The sequence below is a fragment of the Falco biarmicus genome, chromosome 5 (assembly GCF_023638135.1).
Source record: "Falco biarmicus isolate bFalBia1 chromosome 5, bFalBia1.pri, whole genome shotgun sequence".
NCBI lineage: Eukaryota > Metazoa > Chordata > Aves > Falconiformes > Falconidae > Falco > Falco biarmicus.
Genome location: NC_079292.1, coordinates 19,511,672 through 19,539,085, shown reverse-complemented (window position 1 = coordinate 19,539,085; position 27,414 = coordinate 19,511,672). Strand labels below are relative to the sequence as shown.

Sequence of the window (27,414 nt, the reverse complement as noted above, 5' to 3'; positions counted from 1 at the left end):
GTGATCTAAGCTACTTCAGCAGAGCTACAGTGGTCTTCCCACACCACTACAGGACCAGGGTTCCTACAGATGCAGACCACCAAACCTCTCTGTGCTCCGTAGTCGAGGGTCAACATCATGTTGTAAGGAACATCATGTTCCTTAGGTCTTGAAGCTTCTGGGTTGCAGTATTTCTGTGCTACAGGTTTCCATCTCTTAAATTGAGGCAACAGTACTGTTGTCAAGAGAAACACATTCAAAGCTGCAAGGTGTTCAGGGAAAACCTGTAAAGCTGACAATAAAAGTGAATTTTATTTTTTTATAACAACGGAAAAAAATTGGTTGCTGTAATTGCTGCTGCTTTGAGTCTTGAACCACAGTTCATTCCCACCTCATAACAGCAAGTCTGTACTCTGCTTTTGGCAACGTTGCAGAAGAATACAGTTACCCCATCTTACCGGTCAGCTGGAAAACTCCCCCAGAATTCTCTCTCCCTTCTCGGAGGCAGGGCACCTAATGCAAAATTCACATCTGATGCTTCCTCTGATGCATCTTCTCCCACTTAGTGTGTGACATACCAGCAACAGGGGAAGCAGCTTCCCAGCATGAGCCCTATACATGACAGACTGTAGACGGACACTGGCTGTTAGTGTTAATTCGATTTTTACTTACCTAATTAACCTCTCTGCCCAATGAAATAAAATAAATGAGAAAGGGCCACTAGTACTTCATGTTATAAGAGATTGAAATAGATGGGTAAGTAAGCCTAGTTAAGTAGCTTACTTTGAAATTAAGGGATTAGAATGATTTGTAACATTATGGTACTATGTCTTTATTATTTAATCATTCAATATCTTCTGCTTCAGAATCCTAAATCCCAGGAGCCTGTTACGCTGGATTTTCTAGATGCTGAATTGGAAAATGATATTAAAGTTGAGGTGAGAGTACCTGGTTTCTCAGTACCTTTTGCAATTTGTGTTTCACTGTACAATAACTGAAAAGCAATTTATGTTCTAGATTTTGAATAGGTATATATTTTGCTATGAATTTCAATGTTAAATTTGTCAAGATGATGACTTTATAGAGAGGTGAAGTTTTAATGAAGCAAATTGAGACCTGGTATCATTCGTAGGCAAGGGCAATGCGTTATATTCCACTCATTTTTAAAGACACCATGATTTCCATTTGATTCTTCTTCATTTAGTGGCAATTGCTAGGGAGGGGGCTTGTAAAAGTTTTTAGAACAGAACACTTTTTAATGGGATATTAATATATTACCTGAAATACTTTATAAGTATTTCCCTTTCTCTTACTAACACAAGCATATTGCTGTGGTGAGAGAACTGAGCAATAAAGTTGTGTTGACAGCAAATTAATTCCTTTGTATATTTTTCAGTTACTAATTTTGTAATACATTCAGAAATGAGAATATTAAAAAAATAGTTTGCTATTTTGTCAAATAAAATGGAGGCTTTTAAAACATTTTGCATTTTTAAACATTTTTTCTGCTTTGTTTGAAATTGTTCTTTTATAATTACACTAATCAGCATTCCTTGGTATCTGTTAAATTCTTCCTTAAGTTTCTTTGAAACACCTGCTTCAGAGAGAAATTACTGTCAAACTGGTGTAAAAATGATTTGTGAATCACTGCTGCTACCAGAATCACGTAGATGTGCTGGGAAGCACAAGAAATGCTAGACAAAAATCCTTCTCATCCACACAGAATTCAAATTCTCTCTAGTGCCCGGCATCAAGGGGTTTTATGGGACAGTCTTGCTGTGCAAAGTCTACCAGAACTGCTGCTTCATAACTCTATACTGTTTCAGTATATATTTGGATAGAGCAACTTCAAATCAGAAAAATCTGAAAACCGTAAACTTAACTTACTTTTTAAGAGCTATGACTTTCGTATGCATTACCATTTTCTGTCTTTATGAAATATTTTGGGTTGCTGAGAAGATTATTCATGTTTACATGCAACCCCTAGATCTTTCTGTTCTTTCCTTTTTCTTCCTTGACAATAGATTCGGAAAAAAATGATAGATGGAGAAAGCGGAGAAAAAACATTTGAAACACTGGTCAAGTCCCAAGATGAGGTAAGATAGGAAAACAGGCAATTACTACATGTACAGGAACAAACAAAACAAGAAAAGTACTGTGAAATGACGAAAAGATGTTCATTTTGTAATGTCAGTTTGTATCATTTATCCATCTAGATTTGCTAGTTGTATTGGCTTGTAGTAAGAGAAATTATGTACTTATGAAAAGAAGAATTGTTTTGTTTCTTGGTTGCTTTGGTACATCATTAGTCAGGCAGTTGTTGATGAGGTCTTAAACTCTGTTCACCAGAAAATGGACCCAGCCTACTTCTGTGTATGAATCCTAAAACAAAGTACTTAATTTGCTTGTGGAGATGTATGAGGATGGGTTTGGTAGTTTATACTGTGGTTGAATGGCAAGAAAGTAGTGAGAAAAAATATAATATTTATATGCCATAAATGAAGAATCTTTGGCATAAGTGAATTAATCTTACAGTTATATTATGTCCTTTTGCTTTCTGAACAGATTTTTGATTTCTTTATTTTCTTGTCCAAAATGCTCATTCCTGATAAAGATTCCTGGTTTCTTTAATAAGACAGACACATTTCCTAGCAGTAGGAAATACTCAGATTTAATATGGATCCTTACATGTATGCTTTACTTCTTGGGGACCTTAATGAGAAGAAATCATGACTGGTGTGCCAAAGGAGCAGTTCTGTCCAGGGTGTGCCCCACAGTTACAGTTCCACAACAGCTTTTAAAAACTGTTTTACTCTGAATGTAAAACAACATGAAGATAGATAGTTTAATGACTTGGCAGAAGAACGTGAAGCAAATATAACATCAAGCAGGCGCTGCACAACACTTCTATATATAAGCACACCATAACAATACTCAGTAGAACTGCTTGGAACTGTGCAGTTATTTGTTCATGTGTAGTATTAGGTGTCCTGTCTTGTTGATCTTCTGTAACTTTGATATCTCCAGTGCCTCTGCTCTTTGTACTTAAATGGCAGAATCTTCCAATGAAAGGTTTCTCCTTCTCACAAGGCACATGCTATAGTATTTAATCAGGTTAAATTGATAGGAAATCAGGCCTCAGAGTTTAAGGGTGTTTATTCTGTTAAAACCAGCACATATTCTATTTAATGTCTAATAGATGGTCACAATTTTTAAACTCTGTTTTAAATTTTGGTCAGATTACACCAAGCAACATCCAATGATGGGAAGTTCCCATTACCAGTAGTCCTCTGACTCAATTTGGCATTGAGAGAAGATTCTTTTATTCTTATTCTCATTTTGATATAGAAAAAAATAATATTTCATAGTCCTAGTCTATTTTTGCATTAAACAAGGTAGAAACTTACTTGTCTTTGTGGGTGAAAATCTGTGGCAATGCACATGTTTTCTTTGTTAGATGAGGCTGAAAATGGAGCTGGATTTTCTGAAACATGCCTCAGTTGTTCATCCATGCTGTGATTTCACAATGTCAAGTTCATGGTCACTTGGTTCTGCAACAGACCTTTGGGAACAAACTTAGAATCATAAAGTTATAGAATAGTTTGGATTGGAAAGGACATTAAAAGATAATCTAGTCTAACCTCCCTGCAGTGAGCAGTGACATCTTCAACTAGACCAGGTTGCTCAGAGTCCCATCCAACCTGGCCTTGAATATTTTCAGGGCTGGGGCATCCACTACCTTTCTGGGTAACCTGGGCCAGGGTTTCACCACCCTCACTGTAAACAATGTCTTCCTTATATTTAGTCTGAATCTACCTTCTTTTAGTGTAAAAACCCCTTGTCCTGTCACAACAGGCTAAAAAGTCTGTCCTCCTCTTTCTTATAAGCACATTGTAAGTACTGAAAGGCTGCAATAAGGTCTCCCTGGAGACTTCTCCAGGCTGAACAACCCCAGTTATCTCAGACTTTCCTCATGGGAGAGATGTTTCATCCCTCTGATCATTTTTGTGGCCCTCCTCTGGACCTGCTCCAACAAGTCCATGCCTTTCCTGTACTGAGGACTCCAGAGCTGGACATCTTATGACTGTTCCTCAGCCTCTTAGTATCTACACTGGATTTGAAAAAATGTGCTGGTTCTCATGCTGTATTTTAAAAGAAGTGTAAATAAGGATGTGCTCAAGCCATACTCAAGATCTTCTTGACCGCAAATCCATCAGAGGCATTTTTTATACCTGAGCTGTGGGTGTCATTGAGGAGATCAGTGGCTTTACTTGCATGTGTGTCCACCTGTGAGGAGACAGATTAAAATCTGTATATTCATTTAACTCTGTGCTAACAAGATTGTGACTTTGTTGCAGAAAGATTGTCATAGTATTTTGTTGTATTGAAGAGTCTAGGGGATTTTGACTCTGTGTTGGGCACTGTCTGCCTTCCTTGTGATGCCCTTTTCAGAAAGTGCAGACTCTTTTCTTGAGTACAGAACCTCAGGTACAGTGGGGGTGGACAAATGTAACTGTAGATGATCTTAGCTAAAATGATGATAATGATGATCATGTAATCATGTAGGCAGCAGTCGTACTTCCCTACTTTAGTATCTGTGGGGGAGGTCAACTTAGCTCAAGCCTTATGCACTTACATTGTCCAGGTGCAAAATGTGCCTCTGAGTTATGGTCCTAGAAGCTGTGGAGTCCTATGATCTCATTAAATGTGCCCACACTACTTCTCTGTATCCATCTTCCTGCTGCCTTTCACCTCTTCCCATGTTTTTCTAAAGCAGACACCTGCACCAGCATCCCCTTGCCTTCTGGCAGGATTGTCTTTTGTGCTTTCTCACAATGAAGCCCCCACCCCAGGCCTCCTGAGTAAGGCTTTACAATGCTGCTTTACCATCTATGGAGAAATCCTGCTGTGCAAAAACAATGTGCCTTTTCCTCGATGGTTCCACTGTTGGAGGGTGGTGAATTAATAGGGCATTCCTGGGACAGTGAGGGTAAAGCCCATCTGATTTCAATTCTGCTACCTCACCTGTGTCAGGAGCTCATCCTGTCTAGGAAGCCACCAGCCTGTTCCCCTCTTTTGATGGGAGATGGGGTCGTTCCTGACCTGCTGCCAGTGAGTCCAAAGTCCCGCTGGCATCTCAGCTGGGGATAAACTGCTCCCGAAGGGAGAGACTCACTTGGACTTTTTCAGATTTATGTAATTGTTTTGTTTAAGGAGTGCCTTTCCAAGCCTATGGGTGAAAAGTTCTTTGTGTAGGTTGTTAGAAAAAGGAGAATTAGAAGGTCATAAAACTACAGTAACACTATTGGGGTTATACAAGAAATTGCATTCATGGCAATGTTGTTGAAGAGATCTCAAGCTGTGCTTGAATTTCTCGGTTTGTGTGATAAAAAAGACGTGAAGCAGTTGGTCCTGCAACTGTTTGCCCAAAGAGGGAGGGAGAATAAGCAGTTACACTTGCAAATGCTGGAGTCAGCTACGGCATCAAGGCAGAGGGAAATGTAGCATCCCTGTGTGCATGACAGTATGTCAGTTACATATGGCCCAGACCACAGTCTGTTTGAATAGAATATCCCAAGCCTTGTGTTCCCAGATGCTTCAAGTGCCCAAAGAAATTAATTTCCCTCACCTTCCTTTGCATCATGGCCCAAGATTTATTCCGCTACTCAGACCTCTCTGGGAGAAGAAGGGAGCAGCCAGAGATGGTTAGTGATGGTGACTGCTTCAGGCCATTGCAGCCTCCCAGCTCCAGGCTGCTAGACCCAGAACAAAGCTGCTTTAGACCACAGTCCATGCATGAGCCATGTATCACTTAGGACTTGATAGCTTCATATATTTTCTTATTAAAAGGGCTGATGTTGTCGGTCGCTCTGAACTGACAGTTGTAATCTTGAGGCTTAAAATTGATGTCCTTTTTGTTTTGCTTTTTGGTTTAAGTTTGCATTGCTTTCCTTTTGTATTGCAGCTGGCCCCAGCAGTGTCTTGGGAGATGACCTCATACTACAGCATAGAGACTGGACTCATAGCAAGCATGGGTGGGGTGCGCTGGAGTCTCCCAAGGCCTCAGGGGCTTTCCAACTAACAGAGAAGATGCCATAGGAACAAAAGCATTGCCACATTTGGGCAGCTGGAGTGGGCAGTAGTGAAAACTGAAGGGTCACAAAAAGTGCAGTAATATGTGTAGCTTCTTTGGCAGTGACCAGCTGGGGATGATGTGGTCTCAAACCACTCAGTAATGAAGTAGACAAAGGTAAATGGGGTGTGACATATGAGGACATGTGATCTGCTGAGTTATCTTTGAAGAGAGGTTTCAGCCAATTTGCTTTTGAGCATGTTTACAGTGCTGATGTGTCACATAATGGGTATGAGTGTGGCCAGGGATCAGAAGAGCCCTCCCACTGAGTCACAAGGTTCAGAAGGGATCTTCTTTCTTTGTAAACTCCTCAGAGAGGAGTCTAGGTGCAGCTAGATCCAATCCTAGTCTCAGACTTAGTCAGTGGTTTAGGCCTAAAGGATACGTCCGTTCATCAGTCAACGTTTGCCTCCCAGAGCCCTCTCAAGGACTTTCCCGGAAAGAGTTTCGCAAAGTTGAAAAAAAAAAAAAGATGATTTATTAAAGTGACAGATATAACAAATTCAGAAGTGCTGCTGAGAAATGCAGTTACTTCAACAACCAAGCGCAACTTGAGAGTTTAGCACTTTTATTAGCAATACTTCACCAGGTGTTCAGAGGCACAAGTCTTACCAAAGAGGTCCCTTCTTGGGGAGGAGAGATCCAAGCCCATCAACCCATCCAATAGTTGGAGTTCTCTTCCTCAAAACAGAGGATTCTAAATACCATGGCGAGGTGGGACCAAGTCAAATACTGTGTGCCAGGGGTCCTTAGCAAGGATTGTCAGTTCTGGAAGGCAAGCGAGGCCCGACAGCTCAGCATAGGGTGGGGGATTTGGTACAGGCATACACGGGTCTTCCTGGCTTTTACTGAAGCAAGGGGCTGTGAGGCACCCACCTCACCCTGGGCATCACTCAGTTGGATTGATTGTTAGGCGGCATCAGTTATGTTTTGTGAGATAAGCATGTTGCCCAAGTCAACCCCCTGAAGCCACTTCGAGTGAATACAGCCATCTGGACCAGAGGCATGCGTCATCACCACCCTCGGTGGTTCATTGTTAGGGAAATAAAGGTCAGGATGGGGAGACAGGGGAGTGAGCACACTGCCGCATGGTGGCAACAGGATTTAACAAGAACCCAGGTTTTCTCATCTTCTCTTCCTTCCCTTCCACCTTGGACACTGCTTTTCTCTTGCCAGCGTACACGGAACCCTTGGCGCTCTGCCTGGTTTGCAGGGACTGCCAGTGCTACGTTCAAGCATTACTTATTCTTGAGCTGAAGTAATAGTATAGGCACGTTATTAAATATAAATAGGCTTGCATAAGGATCTCTTCAGCCACCTTTTTACCTTGAATATGAAATATATCAGGGCATTAGACACTGAAATGTGCACCTTTTTTTTTTCCTACCTTTTCCTTTTTTTTCTAATTTTCTTTTTTTTTTCCAAAGTGATTATTAAATTATTTACACTGTCGTGCTGTACTGAAAATCAGAAGCTGGCTAATGCAAAGGTTTCAAATTATAAATGTCAAGGAAGACACCTCTTTTTCATAACCACACTCATTTTCACGCTTTTGTTTTACCACAGGGAAAGGGAGAATGTAGATGTAGACGTTTAGTATACATCTGTGGTATACTTGTGGTACCTTTCACCAATGTTTGTAATGTTGTACTGCAACAGTTTCCCAGACTTCATTGCTGGCATACTTACAAATATCTGTTTGTCAAATAGTAATATGCTGCAGCTGGCATAAACTTGTAGTTTTCAAAGTGGAAAACTGAGTAAAACAATGTCAGCCAGGTGCACTAATCTATAGGGAACTGTGTCTATCACATTATTTTTCATACCAAAAGAAAACAAATGGTAAAGGTTATCCTCCTGTATTAAGTTATATAAAAATAAACATTTACTTCATTTACATTTTTTCACAAATTCAAGACCCCCCTAATAAGATTAGAAACACATGTAAATTTAGCACGGGGTGCCTATACCATGAGAATTGCCTGTCTGTTTCTGTATATATGTCTCAAATTTAAATGCATTTAGCCAGTGGTACTGTGACCTGAAAGGATAGGCATGGGGTGTTTCTGTTGTTAAAGAGTTACCTACAAAGTCTTTTTATATTTGAAGTTTTTTTTCCTTTTCATAGTTTAACTGCAAAATGGTCCATAAAGGAGACAGCATGATTTACCAAATTGAAATTACATAGAAAAAAGTTTGCATAGGCCCAGCTAATGAATTTAAAAGGGAAAATGCTAGGTCACGTTTGACTCATTTTATTTAAATTTGCATTTCATTAATGTTCAGTAAAAAGGATATAGGTGATTCTTTTGCATAATGTGTTTGGAAAATGTTTAAGAAAAGGAGTTGCAGCTCAACTCACGCTTTTAGCAAAACAATAAATAGAATTTCAACAGATTTGTATTTGATTTTACACTGTATTTCTCAAGACAAGGTCATGCTTGTTGAAGCTCCAGAGTTGTTAATTTATTTTTTAACCATATCTCTTTGTAGCGATACATTGATAAAGGAAACAGAACATATACATGGACAGCTGTGAATGGCACTGATTACAGGTAATTCATGTTCTCTGACTTCTGTGTAGTTAAATGTCCTTTTTGTTTATTTTGATTAATAGATTTAGCATTACATTTTCTATAATAGCTTAGTCAGGACCAGATTATGTTTTGTCCAGGCCTCTAGGATTTTCTGGGTTCCTTTACAGCTTTACAGTTCAGAATTGTGGCTCTGTGTAAGGACCAGTAACTCAGTCTTTCATTCAACTGTTGAGATTTATCACTAGGGTATTTCAGCATGCAGGAAAAAAATGCTTTTTATGATTAATTGATGTCACCATATACTTTGATTCTTAACTGTATGCTTTCTCCTCTTGTTTCATCTTTTCTTTGGATTTTTGTCTCCATGTTCTTGTTTTAATATGCTTAATATGTTTAATATTAAAAATGAAGATGCTATATTTTGGTCTAAATGAAAAATGTGACACATTTTGTGCAAATGTTTTTCAGGCACAGCCATTGCTTATATCATGACTTTGCTAACCTTCATGTCAGATCTTAGGGCCAGGAACTGTGCTACTGATTACCTCTGAAATCTGTATCTTTTTGTGACAAGTTTAAACTATTTAGCACTGACACTGCTTTGTATGTAAAAACTAAATAGTGAATGGTGGCAGGAACAAATGGAGTAATGGGTGAAAGCACGTCCCCCGTTGAACGCAATGTTGGTGTTTATACTATTCCAAACTCATTTAAGCATACAGCTCTGTACCATTAGAAGGAATGTAGAAACTGGATGTTACCCAAAACAAGTTAAGGTTTACCAAGTTCCAGAAAAGTTAAACTACTCTAGTTCAAAACTACATGGTATAAATACTGAGTCATTTTTTTACCAAAACAGTATCTTTATTGTGGTGAATTACAGTAGTCCTCTGCCAAGCCGGTTCCCATTTTCTGTTACGTTCTACACAGGTGTACAGCCAATGAGAATGTAAATGTTAAGTCGCACATAAAACAAAATAAATCCATCTTAGCAAGAGAATACAAATGTAGGATCTTTTCTTCAGCATCCTATTTTTATAATGAACTGCCTCGATCTTTGTACTCTGTAAGAAAAGAAAGTTTTTTTATCAGACTATGCCATCTAGCAATCAGTAAAGAAATACATTTGATTTATACAACTTCTTAATTCTTACTGAGCTCCCTGGCATGAGACACAGCAATAAATCCATGGAGTCACATTGCAGAAAACCTATTAAACATAAAATTATAGATTTTAATTAGCAATTTCTACTAGCAGTAACTGTTAATGACAGGTAAACTGCTACTGATTTCCCTAGAGGAGAATTGGTAGAAGGCTATCACTAAATATTCAGCATCTCATTTACATTCTGTTTAAGTGGCAAAAGTATCATTAAAGGTCATCTCATTTATGGCTCAATTGTACAACTTTTTAAATGTTAATTTCTGCAGCTATCCATTAGAAAGCATTGCAGCTCTACAGTGATGAAATCAGAGTGCTAAAATTAAGGATGCAATATGGGAGATGGTACCACTTTAATGATTACTCATACCTCCTGTCCTTTACTAACTTTTTTAGAACTGAACTCTCTACACACGTATCGAATTTAGTTGCAGAAAGAAATCCTATATTTTTTGAACAAAACTAACTATAATTGAAAGGAAAATACATTGCAAATGCTTTGCCAATCTTAAAATGTTATTACACAATGATGTTCAAAGGTTTTAGTGGTGACTACATGATTCAAGAAAATATTTTTCATCTTGAATGTAATATGAATTCAGATATTGACAGATATGTTTCTTAATGAACACCGATTTGTCCTAACAAACATCCGATCATTAGTTGTTTTATTAGTACAAAAAGTCTGTCATTATGCCATGCATGGCATATCAGTGCGGTAGCATGTGGTGGTTTTTGTAGGCAGTGATCACTCTGGCTTGTGTTACACAAATACTAAATTAGTAGGGATACTAAATGTATTAAATAAAAAATGTATTTTATTATTTGCAATTATTTGGAAATTCCTTGCCTATCTATTAAAATGTGCATTTATGCTTAAGGGTGTAAAATGATAAAATGAAATGAATGAAAACAAACACAGGGGAACTTCATGAACCTGCTTGTGCCTATTACGAAGTGTGAGGCTGGTATGTCACTATAATCTCATTTCATGATGATCCAACACCCGAACTTGTTAATTGCTTTCAAAACACATAGAAGCTTAAACTGGAAAACTGCTTTAAATAAGATAATTGTGTTACTTGTGTCTTTTCTATTGCAGTTTGGCATTGGTGTTACCATCATACAGCTTTTATTATATTAAAGCCAAAATAGAAGAACCAATAACTCAAGCCAGATGTAAGTACTATGAAGGTTCCCTGGTTTTGTCCAGTATTGCCAAGTCTCAGATTCACTTAAAAAAGCAATGTTTAGAATTCATAAATTTTGTGGAATTTGCTGATGTTATCATGATGCACCCCAAATCTGCAGCAATGATTCTAACCCATTGCAACACCCAAGGTACAAGAAATATTCTATAAAAATAGAATATGTGCAGGTACCCCAGCTCCACTGACAATCCCTTCCCCTTTGCTCTGTGCCTATAGAATCATTGCTTTGTGTATCCTCTGTTGCTGTCATTTTAAGGGTCTGTATGCTGTTTCTTTTCATTCTTTTAGCTAAGTGTCATGGTATAGCCTATAATAGTAAAGCATTTTTTCATTATTTTTACAGCAGTTACAGAATAATATTTAGCAAATTACCTCTGCTGCCCATAGGAATAGATTAATGTGAAAACGCTGCTTGGTTTGGCTTGCAGCTAGGGTTTTATTTTGCATTTTGCAATCTTTTAGTGGATGTTTGTAATGTATTTTTGGATTAGACTAATTTTAAGCTATTTACAGATTCTGGAGAGATAACTGGAAATTATACTTGTGAGTATTCCAATGCTTATTGTTTATTAGGTGTAGCTGAATTTTAATTTAGATAGTAGACAAAATAGGACCCATCACATCCTTTTAACTTTATCCAAGTGTTAGGATAAACTTGAACAAATCTGCAGTTAAATAGAAAGTTAGAAAAGCACTATGAATCTCTCTGACAGGCATAGATACTGTTAGTTTAGGGAAAACTTGGTTAGCACTAAATCACTGTCCTCTACCATTGGCTCCTGCACATGAAGTAGAATATGGCAAGTTTTAATAATCAGTGTTTTATTTTGTAACTTTGTCAAATAGTAAATAGTTTAAAACTGAAGTTTTAGTGAGTAAATATAGTTCTTTTGATGGATTAGATCATCTGGTTTTGCACTCATATCAATATAACCTGCAAAACAGACCCTTGAAATAGCCACAGTATATAGAAGGTACTTGAGAAATAATTGAGGAGGACATATTCTTCGGTCTTCAAAGATGTTTGTCTTTTTTCCAGACTACAGCTGTATGTAAATTGAACCTTTGATCTATGTACAATATTTTTATTCAAGGGTCTGTTTGAATAAAATATTGGTTTGTGACCCCTTTTGCTTTACCCTGTTTTTTTCTGTTTCCCTGCTTTCTCTTTCTGATGGATAGTGACAATCAAAAAGGGCAAGTATATTCTTGTTGCTCAATTTCCTTCTGTTTTACTGCAGTTGATATTTTTCACTTATATTTCTATTCCTACTGGATATTCTCCTCTGTATTCCTCATCTCAGGATTTTCCCCATGATCATTGGGTACCATAGCAATAGAAAGGAGAAAAAAAAACAAACAACCGAAACCAAAAACAAGATGTGAAGGTTTCTTTATGTTTTCATGCACATTTCAATATGTTGCTAATCTCTAATCCTTTTTTGTCTGGTCTTATCAGTGTTCAGTGATACCAGCTTTTAAAGCCATTATTATCAGTAGCATTGACAGTGATGCTTATATGGATAAATATTTTAGACTTTATTGCAGAAAATACTACAAGCATTTTCCTTCATGTTCTGACAACTCAGTGTCCCAAATATTTCTTTGTATTGAATTGTAATTCTAATGAAAACATCTCATATGTTTTCATGTTGACATGCTAATGAAATGTCTTCTCTAAGTTGTTAAATACATTATTGTTGCCAGGAGTGTGTTGTATATAATAATCAAGTAATTTTGTCCTATACTGAGAAATATACAGTATATTAGTAAGAAAGTGTATAAAAATAAACATTTCTAAGTTCATGGATGCATGCAAAAGCTCATCACATGTTTTGAGAAGAAAAATGGTGGCAAAAAGCCCAATTTACTTACTTGATATTTACTCTTCATCTTTGTAGATTCAGAAACACTGAAGCTTGATCATTTTGATGAAGCTGGCTATACGTTTATAGCACCCAGGTTGGTTAATTTCCCAGTAATAAATATTATTTCAGCAGTAAATAGGCATTTGATCAAATTAATGACATTTACAAAATACAGACTTGACCAATAAAGCCTCATTTGGGGAAAAAATATTAAGTAAAAGACTACTTATTAAATTCTTGTTTTACAAGATCAGTCTTTTCTTGTTGGAGTGTATATAACATCTTCAGGCTCTAATTCCTGTTTATATTAATCAAGGAGAGCTCTAAAATCTGATATTGATGTTTTAATGGAAATCTTATACACGTCTGTTCATTTCTTGTGGTTGTGACTTTTAAGATTTTACAGCTTTGTACTTTAGCTTGTCATTTGTGAAATAGGTACCATAATACTTACCTCGAGATATTTCCAAACTTCAAGATAGTGTTTCAAAGCTCTCTGTCACTTAAGAATTAATTAATTTTTGAATCAATGAACATAAAAAGATTGAGTCATTGAAAATTGACCAAGTAAGTTCATTAGTTCCCTGTTTTTTCATGTGAAACTGTGATGTCCTTGTTGCCCTTGTAAATGTAGATTTGCAAGGGAAACATGGTATGATAAATAGTTTTTAAAAATTAAGTTCCTTGAAAAGGTAGTTATGATAAAGGAAATACTGTACCACTGATATCAATTAAGAAGTGTTTAATTTCTTATTTATCATATAAATATCCTTTTAAATTTCAATGAATAGATTGATTTCACTGAATAAATTGATTGGTATGTAAACCAGTCTTCTATCTTCAAATGTATTCTCAGCTTAACTGTATAATTTAATTTTTCCTGAAGGGCCGATGTTATTGATAATCAATGGTACCAAGTAACAGTTTCCAGCAAGTCCTTAGTTGTTATGCTATTCTACATGAGCAAAGCCTGTTTTATATGGAACTTGGTTTAAACGTGAGTGTTGGTACAATAAGGCAAATTCTGCATGTAGTCTTTCAGGATCACGGTAAAGGGTAATAAGATAGCTTATTCATATGAAATACTTGAACAGACTTCTTTTGTTCGTAATATTAATTTAATATAAAAAGCTCATTTAAAAAGAGAGCTCCCTGCTTTACTGCTGAATATGCTTTACATTTTAATTAAAGTTGTTTAATGCCACTCACCACCTAATATTTGCCTTCAAGATGCCCAGTGACTTTCATTATGCTTGCTTGCATTCAGTGAATTACCCAATGATATATTGCTTTATTTTATTACATTATGTAAAGGACAGTAGTCTACTGTTTATCTGTTCTGCATATGTCAAAAGAGTGTTTCTATGCTTATCTGCTATGTACCCTATTAAAATTGCCTTTAAGACTTCTCAGAGGATAGGACCTCATCCCATAAATCTGGCCTTAGTTGAGCATGATGTGACTATGTTTTAATCAGCAGCTCACGTACTTTTCAGTACAGTTTAACCCAGGAGCCATCTAAATTTACTGGGCATCTTCTTGTTTAGTTTACAGACTATGATCTCCTAATTTCACGGCCTACACTAGCCCTGAGTGCTTTTTTTGTCACAGCACTCCCAAAACTAGCCAGCTGCAACAAGGTCTTTCACCATCACATACCAAGTTAATGTCAATAAGTAGTTAGCATGTCTTGCCCCAGTACAGTCATCAATCCCCTGCAAGGTCTCAAAGGTCCATCTACTGTTCGTGCTGTTTCTTCATACTCTTCAGGCCAGTCCCACTGCTTTTTGCCTCTCTCCTTGTCCCTTCTCAGCCCTGGTACACTCTCTCTCCTCCCTTTCCAGATCTCTCTCTATTGGCTGCTCCTCTTCCTACCCCTTAGAGCTATTTAATTACTTAGCAGCAACCAGCCACGGCTGCACCTTATCAGCCAAGCCACCGCCCCTGAAGCCAGCCCACAGCTGTATATTATCAATGTTAATGAACCCAGCTTCTTTTCTCTACATTTTTTCTGGGAATCTATGCCTTATCTCATATATGGAGTTGTCTTGTAATTCAGATTTAGGCAGACACTTTATTTCCTGTAGATGCCTGAAATATTTGATACGGTCAGCATTCAATATTGACTATGGTAGTCAATGGATATAGCAGTGGCATTCACCTCATTGTAGTTGCACAATCCTCTTTGGACTTCATAACTGCTGAGCCATATTTATCTGCTTTAGTAGCAAAGGAAACATCTGAGAAGACTGATGTTTTGTTGTTTTTCAGAGAATACTGTAATGATGTAAAAAAATCAGAAAACAACACTGAATTTCTATTAAATTTCAATGAATTTATTGACAGAAATACTCCAAGCAGTCCGTCATGTAAGTATTATTCTCAATTCACTGATTTTTTTTCCTTAGGAAAATACTTATAAATGAGAATTAGCAAAAAATGGCAGCTTTCATGGCCAAATCATGTGAGTTTGGTTTTTATCTTCACTGATTATTTTTTAGTAGAAATACATGTAGTGTTGGAATTTTCTACCCAAGGTAGAGAATGTAAAAGCAGTTTGCAGTTTTCTGGGTTTATTTGAGGAAGTTCGCAGGACACTGCAGCCAGGGTTTTCTACATTCCTCTCAGCACTCTGTTCTAGCAGCAAATAACTACCTGTTCATGTTAATACACTCCCAAGTATTTTAAATACATAGTTCATTCTCTTAAGGATATCAGCCAAAGTAACTCTCAAATAGACTGCAAAATCTTGTAATGAAATCTTCAGTCTTCTTTCTTGTCAGTTTATATAACCCAAAGAAGTAAAGAAGAGGAGCACAACCACCTAAATAACCAATAACCAGCATAGAGGATAAGGAGGTTCTATTGCTGGTTCACAATTTGGTTAAAGAGATCTTGCTTGAGCTTGAGTTTTTTAAGATCCCAGATTCATGTAACTGCTGCAGGGGTGCGCACTGGGCTTTGGAAAGGTATTCACATTTTGAAATTGGGCCTTAAACTCCATTTAGAATAAATAAGGAGTTATGCTTTTGAACAAACCATCAGTATCATGTTAAAGTCTTGTTCTCATGAAAAATTCAACGTATAGATTTGTTTATCTGTACAAGTCTGTTTAGCATTGTTAATAATTCATAAACAGTTGGAATAAACTTTTTTTTCGCCTTACATTCCCTGAGTCTTTTAAACATTTTGCTGTCAGAGAACACTGATCAGTTCAGTAAAAATCTTTCTGCTAGACTATGTAACTGAAGGAATGTCCACTTAGGAGATCTCACAAAAGGCTACTGGGGGTGGGGGTGGGGGTGTGTTTGTTGTTTTTAACAGGATGATCTTATTCACTGACACTTTGCTGACTGACTGAAATTTTACTTGAGTCCCTTGACTCAATCTTGGAAATGAACGCACTCGCCTCAAATGATTAAACCAGTTAAAATTTGAAAAATCTAGGTTTATATTCACTAGTTCTGTAAGCAAATATTGAGGACACATTTAGTGATATTGCAGTATACACTAGGGCTTAGCAAGTAAGTACACCAAAATATTATCAAATTATCACTATATTTCACTTTGGAATCCACAACAAAATTCACTTTTTCTTCTTCTTTTTTCTAATAACTAAGTTACTTGAAAAATAGTCTCCAGAATAAATAGACAGCATTGACTAAAAGAAACACTGGCTATAGAAATTCTCTCTGCTAAAAATGCTTTCCTAAAGGAATAACTAGTCAAATCCTCAAACTGAAATAATCTATGTACTATAAGTGTAATGTCTGTTATATTTTGACTCACCCCATCCAACTCAACCTGATGGAAGTTAGCCAGAAAGTGCAACAGCTACTGCTGTTGTTATTAAGGGGACAGTAGGAGAAATTCACCCGACTTGTCTTCAACATCTGCTTTAGGTAAGTAAGCAAGTCCCACTTTGGGGCGGTGCCTGCAGTGCAAGGGAGTCCTAAACAAAAAAATGCATCCAGTAAAATATAAGGAGTCTGTGTCAGCAGATATAAATACCACTCTGAGAGAGACATATTTTGATGCTTATATTCGGGTAGAATATCAGTTTAATTTCTAGGAAAATGTGGAGGCAACAAGGCCCTCCAAATTTCATCCTCATGTCAATTAGTCGAGGTTTGTCATTACTTCCAGCTGAAGAAATATTTTTAAAGCAGTACCCTAATTTATATTACATACTGCATTATGACATTGTGCTTGTGAATAGGGAAGGTGCGTCTGTGACATTCAATGCAGTTTTACAAGTTTACCTAGCTAAGCTATGTAAATATATCTGAAGAGAATTAAATTAATGTATTAAGGTGATATGAGACAGTGCTTCCCGCTGGTAAATCAGAGCTGCTAGCTTTGCGCATAGCGTTCTCACACATCCAGGTTTCAGTGGATTTTATGAAAAAGCCTTTTAGCTAAAGCTTATGGAGCTTTTCAAAACCCAAATCCATGTCCTTACTGATCTGTTTTGCGAAAACAGATTAAATTAGGGCATTTTTTAAAAAAAAGGTCAATATCAGTATTCTGGAATCTGAAACTTAGGGTGAAGCACAGGGCATGTCATGGCTTTCTATTGAACAACTGAAGAAAAGTTGGGGTTTTATCTTTATTTTTCCCCAGGAGTTCTCAACCTCCTCAGCAAGGCTGACCAGCTGGGGTTTGGCAAAATTCAGAGGTGCAGGTTCTAGTCATGGAACAACTGATTTACCGCCGTTTTACTGTGTGACATTGAAGACCAAGAGCCCTTTACATTATTCAGCTCAAATTTAGCCCTGCTTTATTTTCTGTAGTGTCAAAACCTGTATTAAAGTGTGTGCTTACATCTGTTCACTATTCATAGAAGTTTCTCCTGCAAAGTTCTACTGAAAAAGATGCTTGGGAAGCACTGAACCATCTTTTCAAAAATATTTTTAAAATGGCATATCCATCTAAGCTACTAATTCAACATTAGTTTATTTCCTTGTACCCATTTTCAGATGGCAGATAGGGGTTTTTGAGAGGCTTTGACTTAAAATTTGTAGCATGTAAGAGTAAGTATAACAAAGAATTTAGTGTTGTTTCATTGCATAACTTGAGATAAAAAGCATTTGAATGAAAACATGCTTTAAAAGTAGGTTAATTTCAAATTCAACATAGGAGCTTTGCAAAGCTGGGACCTGTGCCCTTATCACCTTGCTTATTCCTATAACACAATGATAGTTTCTTAGGATACACTGAAGGAAAAGTTTAAATGAAGTCAACAATGTGACAGCAATCTTTTTAACATCACATACTTAATGTTATTTGAAGTAGACAGTATGTCTAATAGAAATAGCCTGATTTTTGTGACCGTAGCATCTTGAAAAGTAAGAATTAAATTTTAGCCATTTAATGAAACTCCATGTCATATGGTTTCAGATGAGTGTCTTAACTCTTTCGATAGGTAATACTGATATGGTTATTAGAGTTTTGCTGGATGCAGGATTTACAAATGAACTTGCCCAACGTTACTGGAGTAAATTGTCTCTGTAAGTATTCTTTTTATTGACTGATTTTTTGATTCATTTCAAAGTTTGATAATAAAATACATGTGTGTATATCTAGATACACAGTTAACATTTACACAGGATAGATGTTTAATTCACAGTTATGCAGTTAAATGGCAACCCTTGATGTAGGAACTTGTAAGGATTTCAGCCAGTTTTCATTTTAAATCTTATTTTTGTTTACAGTGATGGAGTTGTTGCGCAATTTGTTGTTACAGATGGTGGAATTACTAGAGTGTTCCCCAAAAGGTAATATTTATTATAAAGTAGTATACTATGGCAGTTTTGAAACTTGAAAGGGTGGAATGTTAAATATTGGATTTATTGAATGAAAATATCTGTACTGATAACTATGAAATGAATGGGAAGTCTTGTTTTTCTTTGATTTTACATGTGTCACTGCTTGAAACTGATCTGTAATATTATTTCCATAACAGGTCCTTGTAATCCAAGTTTCAAATCACTGTAAAGCAGCAGTAAAACCAGTGCCCTTGCAGCAGTAGTGGGGCCATGCTAATCCCTAATTAGTCCTAAGCACTCATTTATTTGGCAGGCTGGAAGGCTGCAAATACTGTAAAGCCGTAGGCAATTTTTTTTTAGACTAATAAGAGCAGACCAAATGGTCCAGGGACCTCAAGAGAGAAAAATGTATTTTACCAAAGGGCAAAAAAGGAATGTGAAAATGGTTGTGTAATGAACTCGATGCCCACATCAGTGACCAGGGATAATGAGGACACCAGTACAGATATACTGGTAAATGGCAAATTTATCTATTTTCTTAGGTTATTCTGTGTTTCTCCAAAAAGGGAAAAAAAGCAATGAATTTTACTCCGTTTCTTTTCTGTTTTGGTGTTATTAATTATTAAAAATCTTTTGGGGTGATTTCTCAAGAGATAGCATGTTCTATGAAGTTTTGTTTATATTTTGTTGTGAGTAGTATTGCATTTATATTTGTCTCAATATATCTAAAAATTATGGGACAAGATCTGTGTTGGTCCAAGAATTCTTTTTTTTTGGTTTTTTTTTCTTTTATTTTTTTTAATTCTAATTATACCTGGCAGTTAACCAGTGAAAGCTGACAAAGTCTGAGGACTATATGAATGAATCTCACATTTACAACTGTGAAACATGGGAAGGAAAAAACCAACTACAACAACAAAAAGCAATGAAAAAACCTGCAGCAGAACTTTAATGAGATTCTGTCTTTCTTTTGATCTCTATTTTTTTGTGATTAGGGCAGGAGAAGATTGGTTGGAAAATGCTGAAACCTATGAAGTCAGCTTCTATAAACGGAGTTTAGATAATGACAACTATATTTTCACAGCTCCATACTACAACAGTAAGTCATCGCTGTTTAGAAATGTCAGAGCTGGCTAGTCCAATATAAGTGTAGTTGTGGAAGTTTCCCATAGCAGTTGAGGTCACTGACAAAGGATGCAAGTGGGACACTTCATAAGGAAAAATATATCATCCATTATTAAGGAAAAGGTAGCTAGGAGGGCACTAAACAAGGGGCATCATAATTTGTCATTGACTCGGGTGGCCGTGTACGCTCAGAATTAACAAAGCTGAAAACATGCAGAGTACTGGTGTTCATTTATTATACTGAAACAGTGTTTTACAGACATGTGTTGGCAGAATTATTTTAAAAGGAAGTGAAAGAAAAATGCACTCGGGCACAATAACACTACTAAAAAAAGACTTATTTGAGCTGAGTTCTATATAGTTCCTCAGCACCAAACCTAACTTGGGGGAGCAGGTATAAGGACCCAGAGACCACAACTCTGTCCACTGCACCACTGCTTAATTTAAACTTTGCTTCTGAATTTGATTTCAAGTTGCAGTTATTCACCAAAACCAGCTTGCCTGGCATACTCTGATATTTAAAACCTATATATGCACAATAGTAAGTGCTTGTTACTAATGTGAGCAGCATTAACCTTGCCAAGCTCATTTAAAAGCAGATGCTACGACAAATGACATACTCCTTCTTAAACATATGGGATCTTTTATTGCTCTTATGTCATACTTACTTACTGCATCTTTTCTCAATAAAATATTAGGAAGGTTATTAACTAAATTCCCTGAAGCCTTTGTTGTTCCTCAAAGAGCTCCAGGGAATGTACTTTTAACTTGCTTTTTCATACTGAGCGGTGTTGAAAACAGGCTGAAGTTCGTCAGAGAAGTAATTGTTGGTTAGTGAGTGGTGTCAGTATACCCTGCATTGAAAAATACACAGACGACAGAAGGATAAAATCTTTGGCTCTGATCCTGGTTTTAACAGAGCTGCTCACATGTGTTAAGCTATTCATGGCTCTTTTTGCAGGGGGAAAAAAGGCTACAGTAACTTTTTGAAGCAGTGAAACCATGTACAAAACATGAATGGAGAAAAGTAAACAAAACTATTCCTTTTAGTCATCCAGATGTTTGTGATCTGAGCTATTACAGATGATAAATGCATAGTACAGCTGGATCAGTGCTTTTGAAAAAGGATTTTTTTTTTAAATCATGCTGGGTATTTGAATAATCATTAATTTCAGTTTCAGAGGAAGAGGCTTTTATTACACCCTAACTTTTTTCCCCCTTTCTATACTCACAGAAAGTGGTGCCAATAGCTATGAAACAGGTATTATGGTAAGCAAGGCTGTGGAAATAACAATTAATGGGAAGCTTCTGAAACCAGCAGGTAAGACAGAGTGGTGCTGAAACTCTAAATACAGTAGTTACTTGGTTGTTGCTCAACAGTGAATTAGAAATTTAATTGAGATTTCAAAGGAACTTCACTTTATATAACATTCTTTTCTCTGAGACTGTTTTAATCTTTCTGGTGGAAATCAAGCCAAAGATCTGGTTGTGTTTGAGTAAGAGTGCTTAATTTATTAGTCTCATGAAGGATATTGGTGGTCAGACAACAGAGCAAAAATCATATTTTCTCCTTTTCCAGTTTAATAATTTAGATGTTATTATAAAACACACCCTTTTTTTTTTTTTTTTTTTAGGATTCTACAGTTACCTTTTTTCTTTTTCTTTTTCTTTTTTTCACTTTACTAAAAAAGACTTTCATGTATTTCTTGTTAGTTGTTGGGATAAAAATTGACGCAACCAGCTGGATGGAAAATTTCACAAAAACCACAATCAAGAGCCTGGTAAGCAATTGACCAAGTCTTTTTTTGAACTTTATTTGCATTTCTCAAAGCTTCAGATACAAATAGGTCTAATAGCTCTTTGTGCCGGAGTCACACTGATGCATAGTTGCCAAGTAGTTGTGGTATTTAAATCATCCAAATGCACAAAATAAATTTATGTTGAAATAGGCTGTATTTTGTACGTGTCTTGCTTTCATAATTATAGAACATGGGTAAAGACAAAGAAAAATGACATATTCCAGCCAATAGACTCCCTAATAAGATTATGCTGTAGCAGTGATTAAGATCTGCAAAAGATTTGGTGAGTCTATATTTATTTAATATGAAAGATAGGTAAGCAGTCAACAGTAAGGATTTATATCGCAACCAACATCACAGCATTTTAGCAGAACTTAATGAAATAGGTGCTTAATCCTTTCATTCCTTATATCTAAAACTTAGGTGAAAATGGGAAGGGGGAAAGGCTAAATGGAAGGGAAAAATAAGTAATTAATGGAACACTGGGAAAGGAGAGGCACAAAATAAGGGCAATTATGGAACAATTGTGTGATGCAACATTGCTTGGTTAGTTGTATATTAAGGGAATCGGTAACAGTGTCTGGCCGTTGTAGGTATTAGAGCTGTAGTTCAATGGGTAGGCAAATGCATTGCCTAAATGTCAGAACAGTTAAGGGCAAAAATACATAACTGAAAAGGAGAAAGAAAGGAATATCTCAGAATTAATTTGAGATGACTGCAGCATTATCTGGTAGTTGTTTTGCTCGGGATATGATGCAAGGGGACAGTTACATGTGTATGTATATACTTAATGCAAGAAAAAGAGAAAAAAAAAAATTAGTAGTCAAAGCCATAAAAGCTTACTGGAGATGGTGGGCTTCCTTTATCACATGCTTTGATACTGGCAAAAATTTCATGGTCGAAAAAGATACTTTGCAGCATATTTTCTAGTCTTTCTTTCCATACCTCAAACACATGGAAATGTACATGTTCTTTCTCTTTTGCTTTATACTCACAACACTGACATCTGACAAGTCCTCCAAACTATTTATCTCTAATATATTGAGTATACTTTAAAAGGGAGATGTATGAGGGACTTTGTGAAAGACAGTAGAGATTGTGCTGTTGATAATTACTGAATATGGGTCGTTCACACAGATATGTGTGATAAATGACACACAGTCAAAATTAATTTAAATTAATCTAGTGGTATTGAAAATCATATCACTTGTTCTTGTCTTGATTGATTAATATAACTGTAAAATGCAGTTTCTTCTGAAACATTTTTGTGAAGATTACTGTACTTCTCTTTTTTAGTGCAACAGTGAAATCTGTGGTTGTGAGAGAAACAGTATGGTAAGAATATATTCAGTTTATGAATATATGGCAAATTGCAAAGATTCACTGATTCTCTCAGGATTTATCTAAGACAACATTTCTATCATTATTATTTAAGGATTAATTTTACAGAAAACAGGACTTAGTTATTTGTGTCTTGAAAAAGGTGAAGGTTAGGAGGGGAGGGGGTGAAAGAGGGTATAAAAGACAGATGAAGTGGTTGTTGTAAGAATCATTGCAATGAGGTTACAAGAACTAGAGGGATGAATTAAAATAAAGTAAAAGCAATAAAGAATGATGTGAAGAAAATGTGAGGAAAATATAATGGTAATTTTCAAAGCAAGAACCCGATCCTGAGGCAAGGGAATGTATTAAAAATAAAAAACTGGAGAAAATGAACACTAGAAGTATCTTAGAGAAGGGTAAATGCAAACTGAAAAGCATCAGAGTACATAATGTGCCCTTCAACAGTCATTAGTCATCCTCCTCTCCTCTGCTTTCAGACCATTCAGGATTTGGGAATCCCATAGCTCTGCTAGCATGCAGGAGAGCATAGCTTCAGGGGCTATCACAGTATCAGGTTCTGCCACGTGCTTCAAAGCTTTCTCTGCTCAGGTCTTCTGTAAATTCTTTTGTGGAGTGTGAAGATCATTAAATGCAAGAGTTACAGCAAAAATGGTGCTCTGGGAGGTTCTCTGTTTGGTCTCATTGCTATTTCTTCAATCTCTGACTGCAAGGATCTTTCACAAAGTGCGAAGTATAGGGAACCAGTGGGCTTTCCGTTCCTGCACCTGACACCTGGAAGAAACCCACTATAATCCTTGGCAAGTGAAAATAATCATGACTAGCCAGCTGAGAGTCTGTCCTTAAAATTCTTACCACTGAAAGGTGCAAATGGAAAAGGACTTTAAGCATGGCTGAAGCACATGTGAAGTTGTAGTCCCTTATTATGAGTTGAGATTAAGTTATAATCAGATTTAATAAGGATATAGCACTCTTAGACCTAAAAAAGTATTAAGCAAATAAGAATTTACAAAGCAACTTTTAATAATTTAGTTACAAGGGAGTCTTAGATCTGTACAGACTTTTATAACACTCATAGAAACACTGATATAACACTGATGTTACTTATTATAACTTAATGTTGGTCCTTGACTATGGGGTTGTGATTTAGCATGAGCCACATAGATTTGAAGATGCTTCCAAAGTGCTGAATAAAAAATAGTTTCTTACAGTTCTCTTGACAAATCCTTACTGCAAAAATATTTCACTTTCTTACAATAGCATGTGGACTGTGTTATCCTTGATGATGGTGGATTTCTTTTGATGTCAAATCGGGATGAATATACACAACAGGTATGTATATTTTTAAGGACAACACGTAGAAAACAATAGGAAGAAGTTTTAAGAGAAAAAAGTCAGCATTTCACTTTCAGCTTACCCTAAGAATAACATTTCTGAATCATAAAAGTTTTGCTGTTTCAGAAATTCCAGTTATTTTGTTAGTCTTTTTCACAGCCTTGTTTATGGTTCAAGATGCCATACTTCTAGCAAGTTGCATTCTTTGTGCTCTGCCTTTCGTCTAGTAGGCTGCCAATGTAGCTGTGATGGTGAGGGCAGGTAGTATGGCATCTGCACACCTTCTTTCTCATATTCCTCTTGCTCTTCCCCAAGCAGGGTGGTCTCACTAATAATGCATTTAAAATTACTGTCTAACTGAGCTCTCCAACCAAGCTTTTGGGAGAGAAGTAGTCAAAGAAAGAAATAAAAACATGAGTAGCACAACTGGATGAATTGGGGGGGGGGGGGGGGGGGGGGAAGGGGGGGGAGTGAATCAGAACTGTTCACTTTTTTATGAGAAAAATACTTGGAAATATTTTAACTTATCTCTGTATATTCTCCCTCATCAGATTGGAAGATTCTTTGGTGAGATTGATCCTGGCCTGATGCGAAACCTGATTAACATGTCCCTGTATGCCTTTAACAAATCGTATGACTATCAATCAGTCTGCGATCCTGAAGAAGAACCAAAGCAAGGAGCTGGACTTCGTTCTGCTTATGTGGTCAGTAGAGCCTTGTGTGGTGACAGATATCCCCATAAAAGTCTGCATGTGTTTATACAAATAGCATAATCTCTGTTGTTGTTGTTGTCGTTTGTTTTTTTTTTTCCCCAGCCTACGATAACAGATATTTTGCATCTAGGATGGTGGGCTTCAGCAGCTGCCTGGTAAGTACAAGTATGTAGGAGTTCTGTATGTCCAAACTACAATTATTTGATGGGTTGAAACTGTGTTAGTCTTTTTCTTCCCTCTGTAGAACTGCTGTGAACCTTTTGTTTCTGCTGTTTCTTATGGTGAAAATTTTTAACTATGTCTCCAAACTCCTTGGAAAAATTCTGTGTTCTGTCAACAGTTGAATTTGAAACTACTCTTGCTAGGTTTTGTGGTTGTGTGTTCTGACTCTACAAAATCAGCTTCAGGAAGCAGAGTTGGAATTAATAGTCTAAGCCTGATTGACAGGTGTGAAGGTTCAGGTTAAATTATTACTTTTAGAATTATTGATCACTTGGCTCCCTATTTCAAAATATTGTCTTTCCCTTTTTCTAGCAAGAAGCCGTAAGAAAATCAATGTTTGCTTTTCAATGAATCATTTTACAAAACCACACGAATCAGAATAATTTGAGTTGAAATGGACCTTAAAAGGTCATCTAGTCCAACCACCTCTGCAATGAACAGGGGCATCTTCCACTAGATCAGGTTGCTCAGAGCTCTGTCCAACCTGGTCTTGAGTGTTTCCAGTGATAAGGCATCTACCACCTCTCTGGGCAACCTATTCCAGTGTCTCACCACCTTCATTGTAAAAAATGTCTTCCTCATATCTAGTCTGAATCTACCCTCTTTTAATTTAAAACCATTACCCTACGTCCTATTGCAACAGGCCCTGTGAAAAAGTCTGTCCTCATCTTTCTTATAAGCACATTTTAAGTACTGAAAGGCCACAATAAGTCTCCCTGGAGACTGCTCTGGGCTGAACAACCCCAATTATCTCAGACTTCTCTTATAGGAGAGATGTTCCATCCCTCTGATCATTTTTGTCGTCATCCTCTGGACCTGCTCCAACAAGTCCATGTCTTTCCTGTGCTGAGGGCTCCAGAACTGGACGCCGGTACTCCAGGTGGGGTTGCACAAGAGCAGAGCAGAGGGGCAGAATCACCTCCCTCAAACTTCTGGCCCCGCTTCTTTTGATGCAGCCCAGGACATGGTTGGTTTTCTGGGCTGCAAGTACACATTGCCAACTCATTTCCAAATTTTCATCCACCAGTACTCTCAAGTCCTTCTTCACAGGGCTGCTCTCAATCCCTTCATGTGCCAGCCTGTAATGATATGTGGAGTTGCACAACCAGGTGCATAACCTTGCACTTGGCCTTGTTGAAATCCGTGAGGTTCACATGAGGTTTACACAGATCCACTTCTTCAGCTTGTCCAGGTCCTTCTGAATGGCATCCCATCCCTCAGTTGTGTCAACCGCACCACTCATCTCAGTGTCATCTGCAAACGTGCTGACAGTGCACTCAATCCCACTATGTCATTGGTGAAGAGTACTGGTCCCAGTACGGTTCCCTGAGGGACACTACTTGTCCCCAGTCTGCATCTGGACATTAAACCATTGACCACTGCCCTCTGGATGCAACCATCCAGCCAATTCCTTATCCACCAAACAGTCCACCCATCAAATCCATATCTCTGATTTAGAGAGAAGGATGTTGTGGGGCACCAAGTCAGAGGCCCTTCAAAGTCCAGACAAGTGACATCCATAGCTCTTCACTAGTCCACTGATGTAGTCACTCCACCAGAGAAGGGCACTACGTTGTTCAGGCAGGACTTGCCCTTGGTGAAGCCGTTCTAGTTGTATTGTCACCTCCCTGTCCTCTGTGTGCCTTACCGTAGCTTCTAGGAGAATCTGTTCCATGATCTTCTCAGGCACAAAGGTTAGGCTGACAGGTCAGTAGCCCGGGGTCCTCCTTTCTACCCTTTTTAAAAATGGGTGCAATTTTTGCCTTTTTCCAGTTGCCAGGGATTTCACCTGACTGCTGTGACTTTTCAAGTATCATGGCTTGGCAACTACATCAGCCAGTTCCCTTGAGATTCTGGGATGCATTGTGTCAGGTCCCATAGACATGTATATTCAGCTTCCCCAGGTGGTCATGAACCTGATCTTCCCTTACAGTGGGAAGGACTTTGCTCCTCCAGTCCCCACCTTACGGTCCATCCACTTGGGATGTGCAGTAAGAGAGGTTGCCAGTGGAGACTGAGGCAAAAGAGTTGTTGAGTGCCTCAGCCTTTTCCTCACTCATTGTTACCAGTTTGCCGTTCTTGCTCATTTGTTGGGGGGGAGGTACAGGTTCTTTGGCCTTCATTTTCTGGAGTAGAAGCCCTGTAGGTCTTGTTTAAAGCGTTGTCAATGAGACCCGCTAATTTGTGGGCAATGAACCTTCTCTACTACAAAATGTATAGA

At 37.4% G+C, this 27,414-nt stretch overlaps 1 protein-coding gene across 11 annotated transcripts in view; it reads left to right on the top strand.

Moving 5' to 3' along the window:
* The window catches only part of CACNA2D1 (calcium voltage-gated channel auxiliary subunit alpha2delta 1), a 436,670-nt gene that overhangs the window by 387,974 nt on the left and 21,282 nt on the right, over positions 1-27,414 (top strand). For 3 of the 11 annotated variants that reach the window (XM_056340748.1, XM_056340756.1, XM_056340750.1), the window contains 15 exons: positions 861-917; positions 2,004-2,075; positions 8,606-8,667; positions 10,914-11,005; positions 12,924-12,984; positions 15,162-15,259; positions 18,316-18,400; positions 18,605-18,667; positions 19,654-19,757; positions 21,018-21,104; positions 21,497-21,564; positions 22,879-22,917; positions 24,184-24,255; positions 24,810-24,962; positions 25,074-25,126. In XM_056340748.1, the coding sequence (XP_056196723.1) occupies positions 861-917; positions 2,004-2,075; positions 8,606-8,667; positions 10,914-11,005; positions 12,924-12,984; positions 15,162-15,259; positions 18,316-18,400; positions 18,605-18,667; positions 19,654-19,757; positions 21,018-21,104; positions 21,497-21,564; positions 22,879-22,917; positions 24,184-24,255; positions 24,810-24,962; positions 25,074-25,126 (1,166 nt within the window). Of the gene's footprint in view, positions 1-845; positions 918-2,003; positions 2,076-8,605; positions 8,668-10,913; positions 11,006-12,923; positions 12,985-15,161; positions 15,260-18,315; positions 18,401-18,604; positions 18,668-19,653; positions 19,758-21,017; positions 21,105-21,496; positions 21,565-22,878; positions 22,918-24,183; positions 24,256-24,809; positions 24,963-25,073; positions 25,127-27,414 lie in introns of those variants that run through there. The other 8 variants (XM_056340755.1, XM_056340757.1, XM_056340751.1 and 5 more) reach the window with 4 other exon arrangements.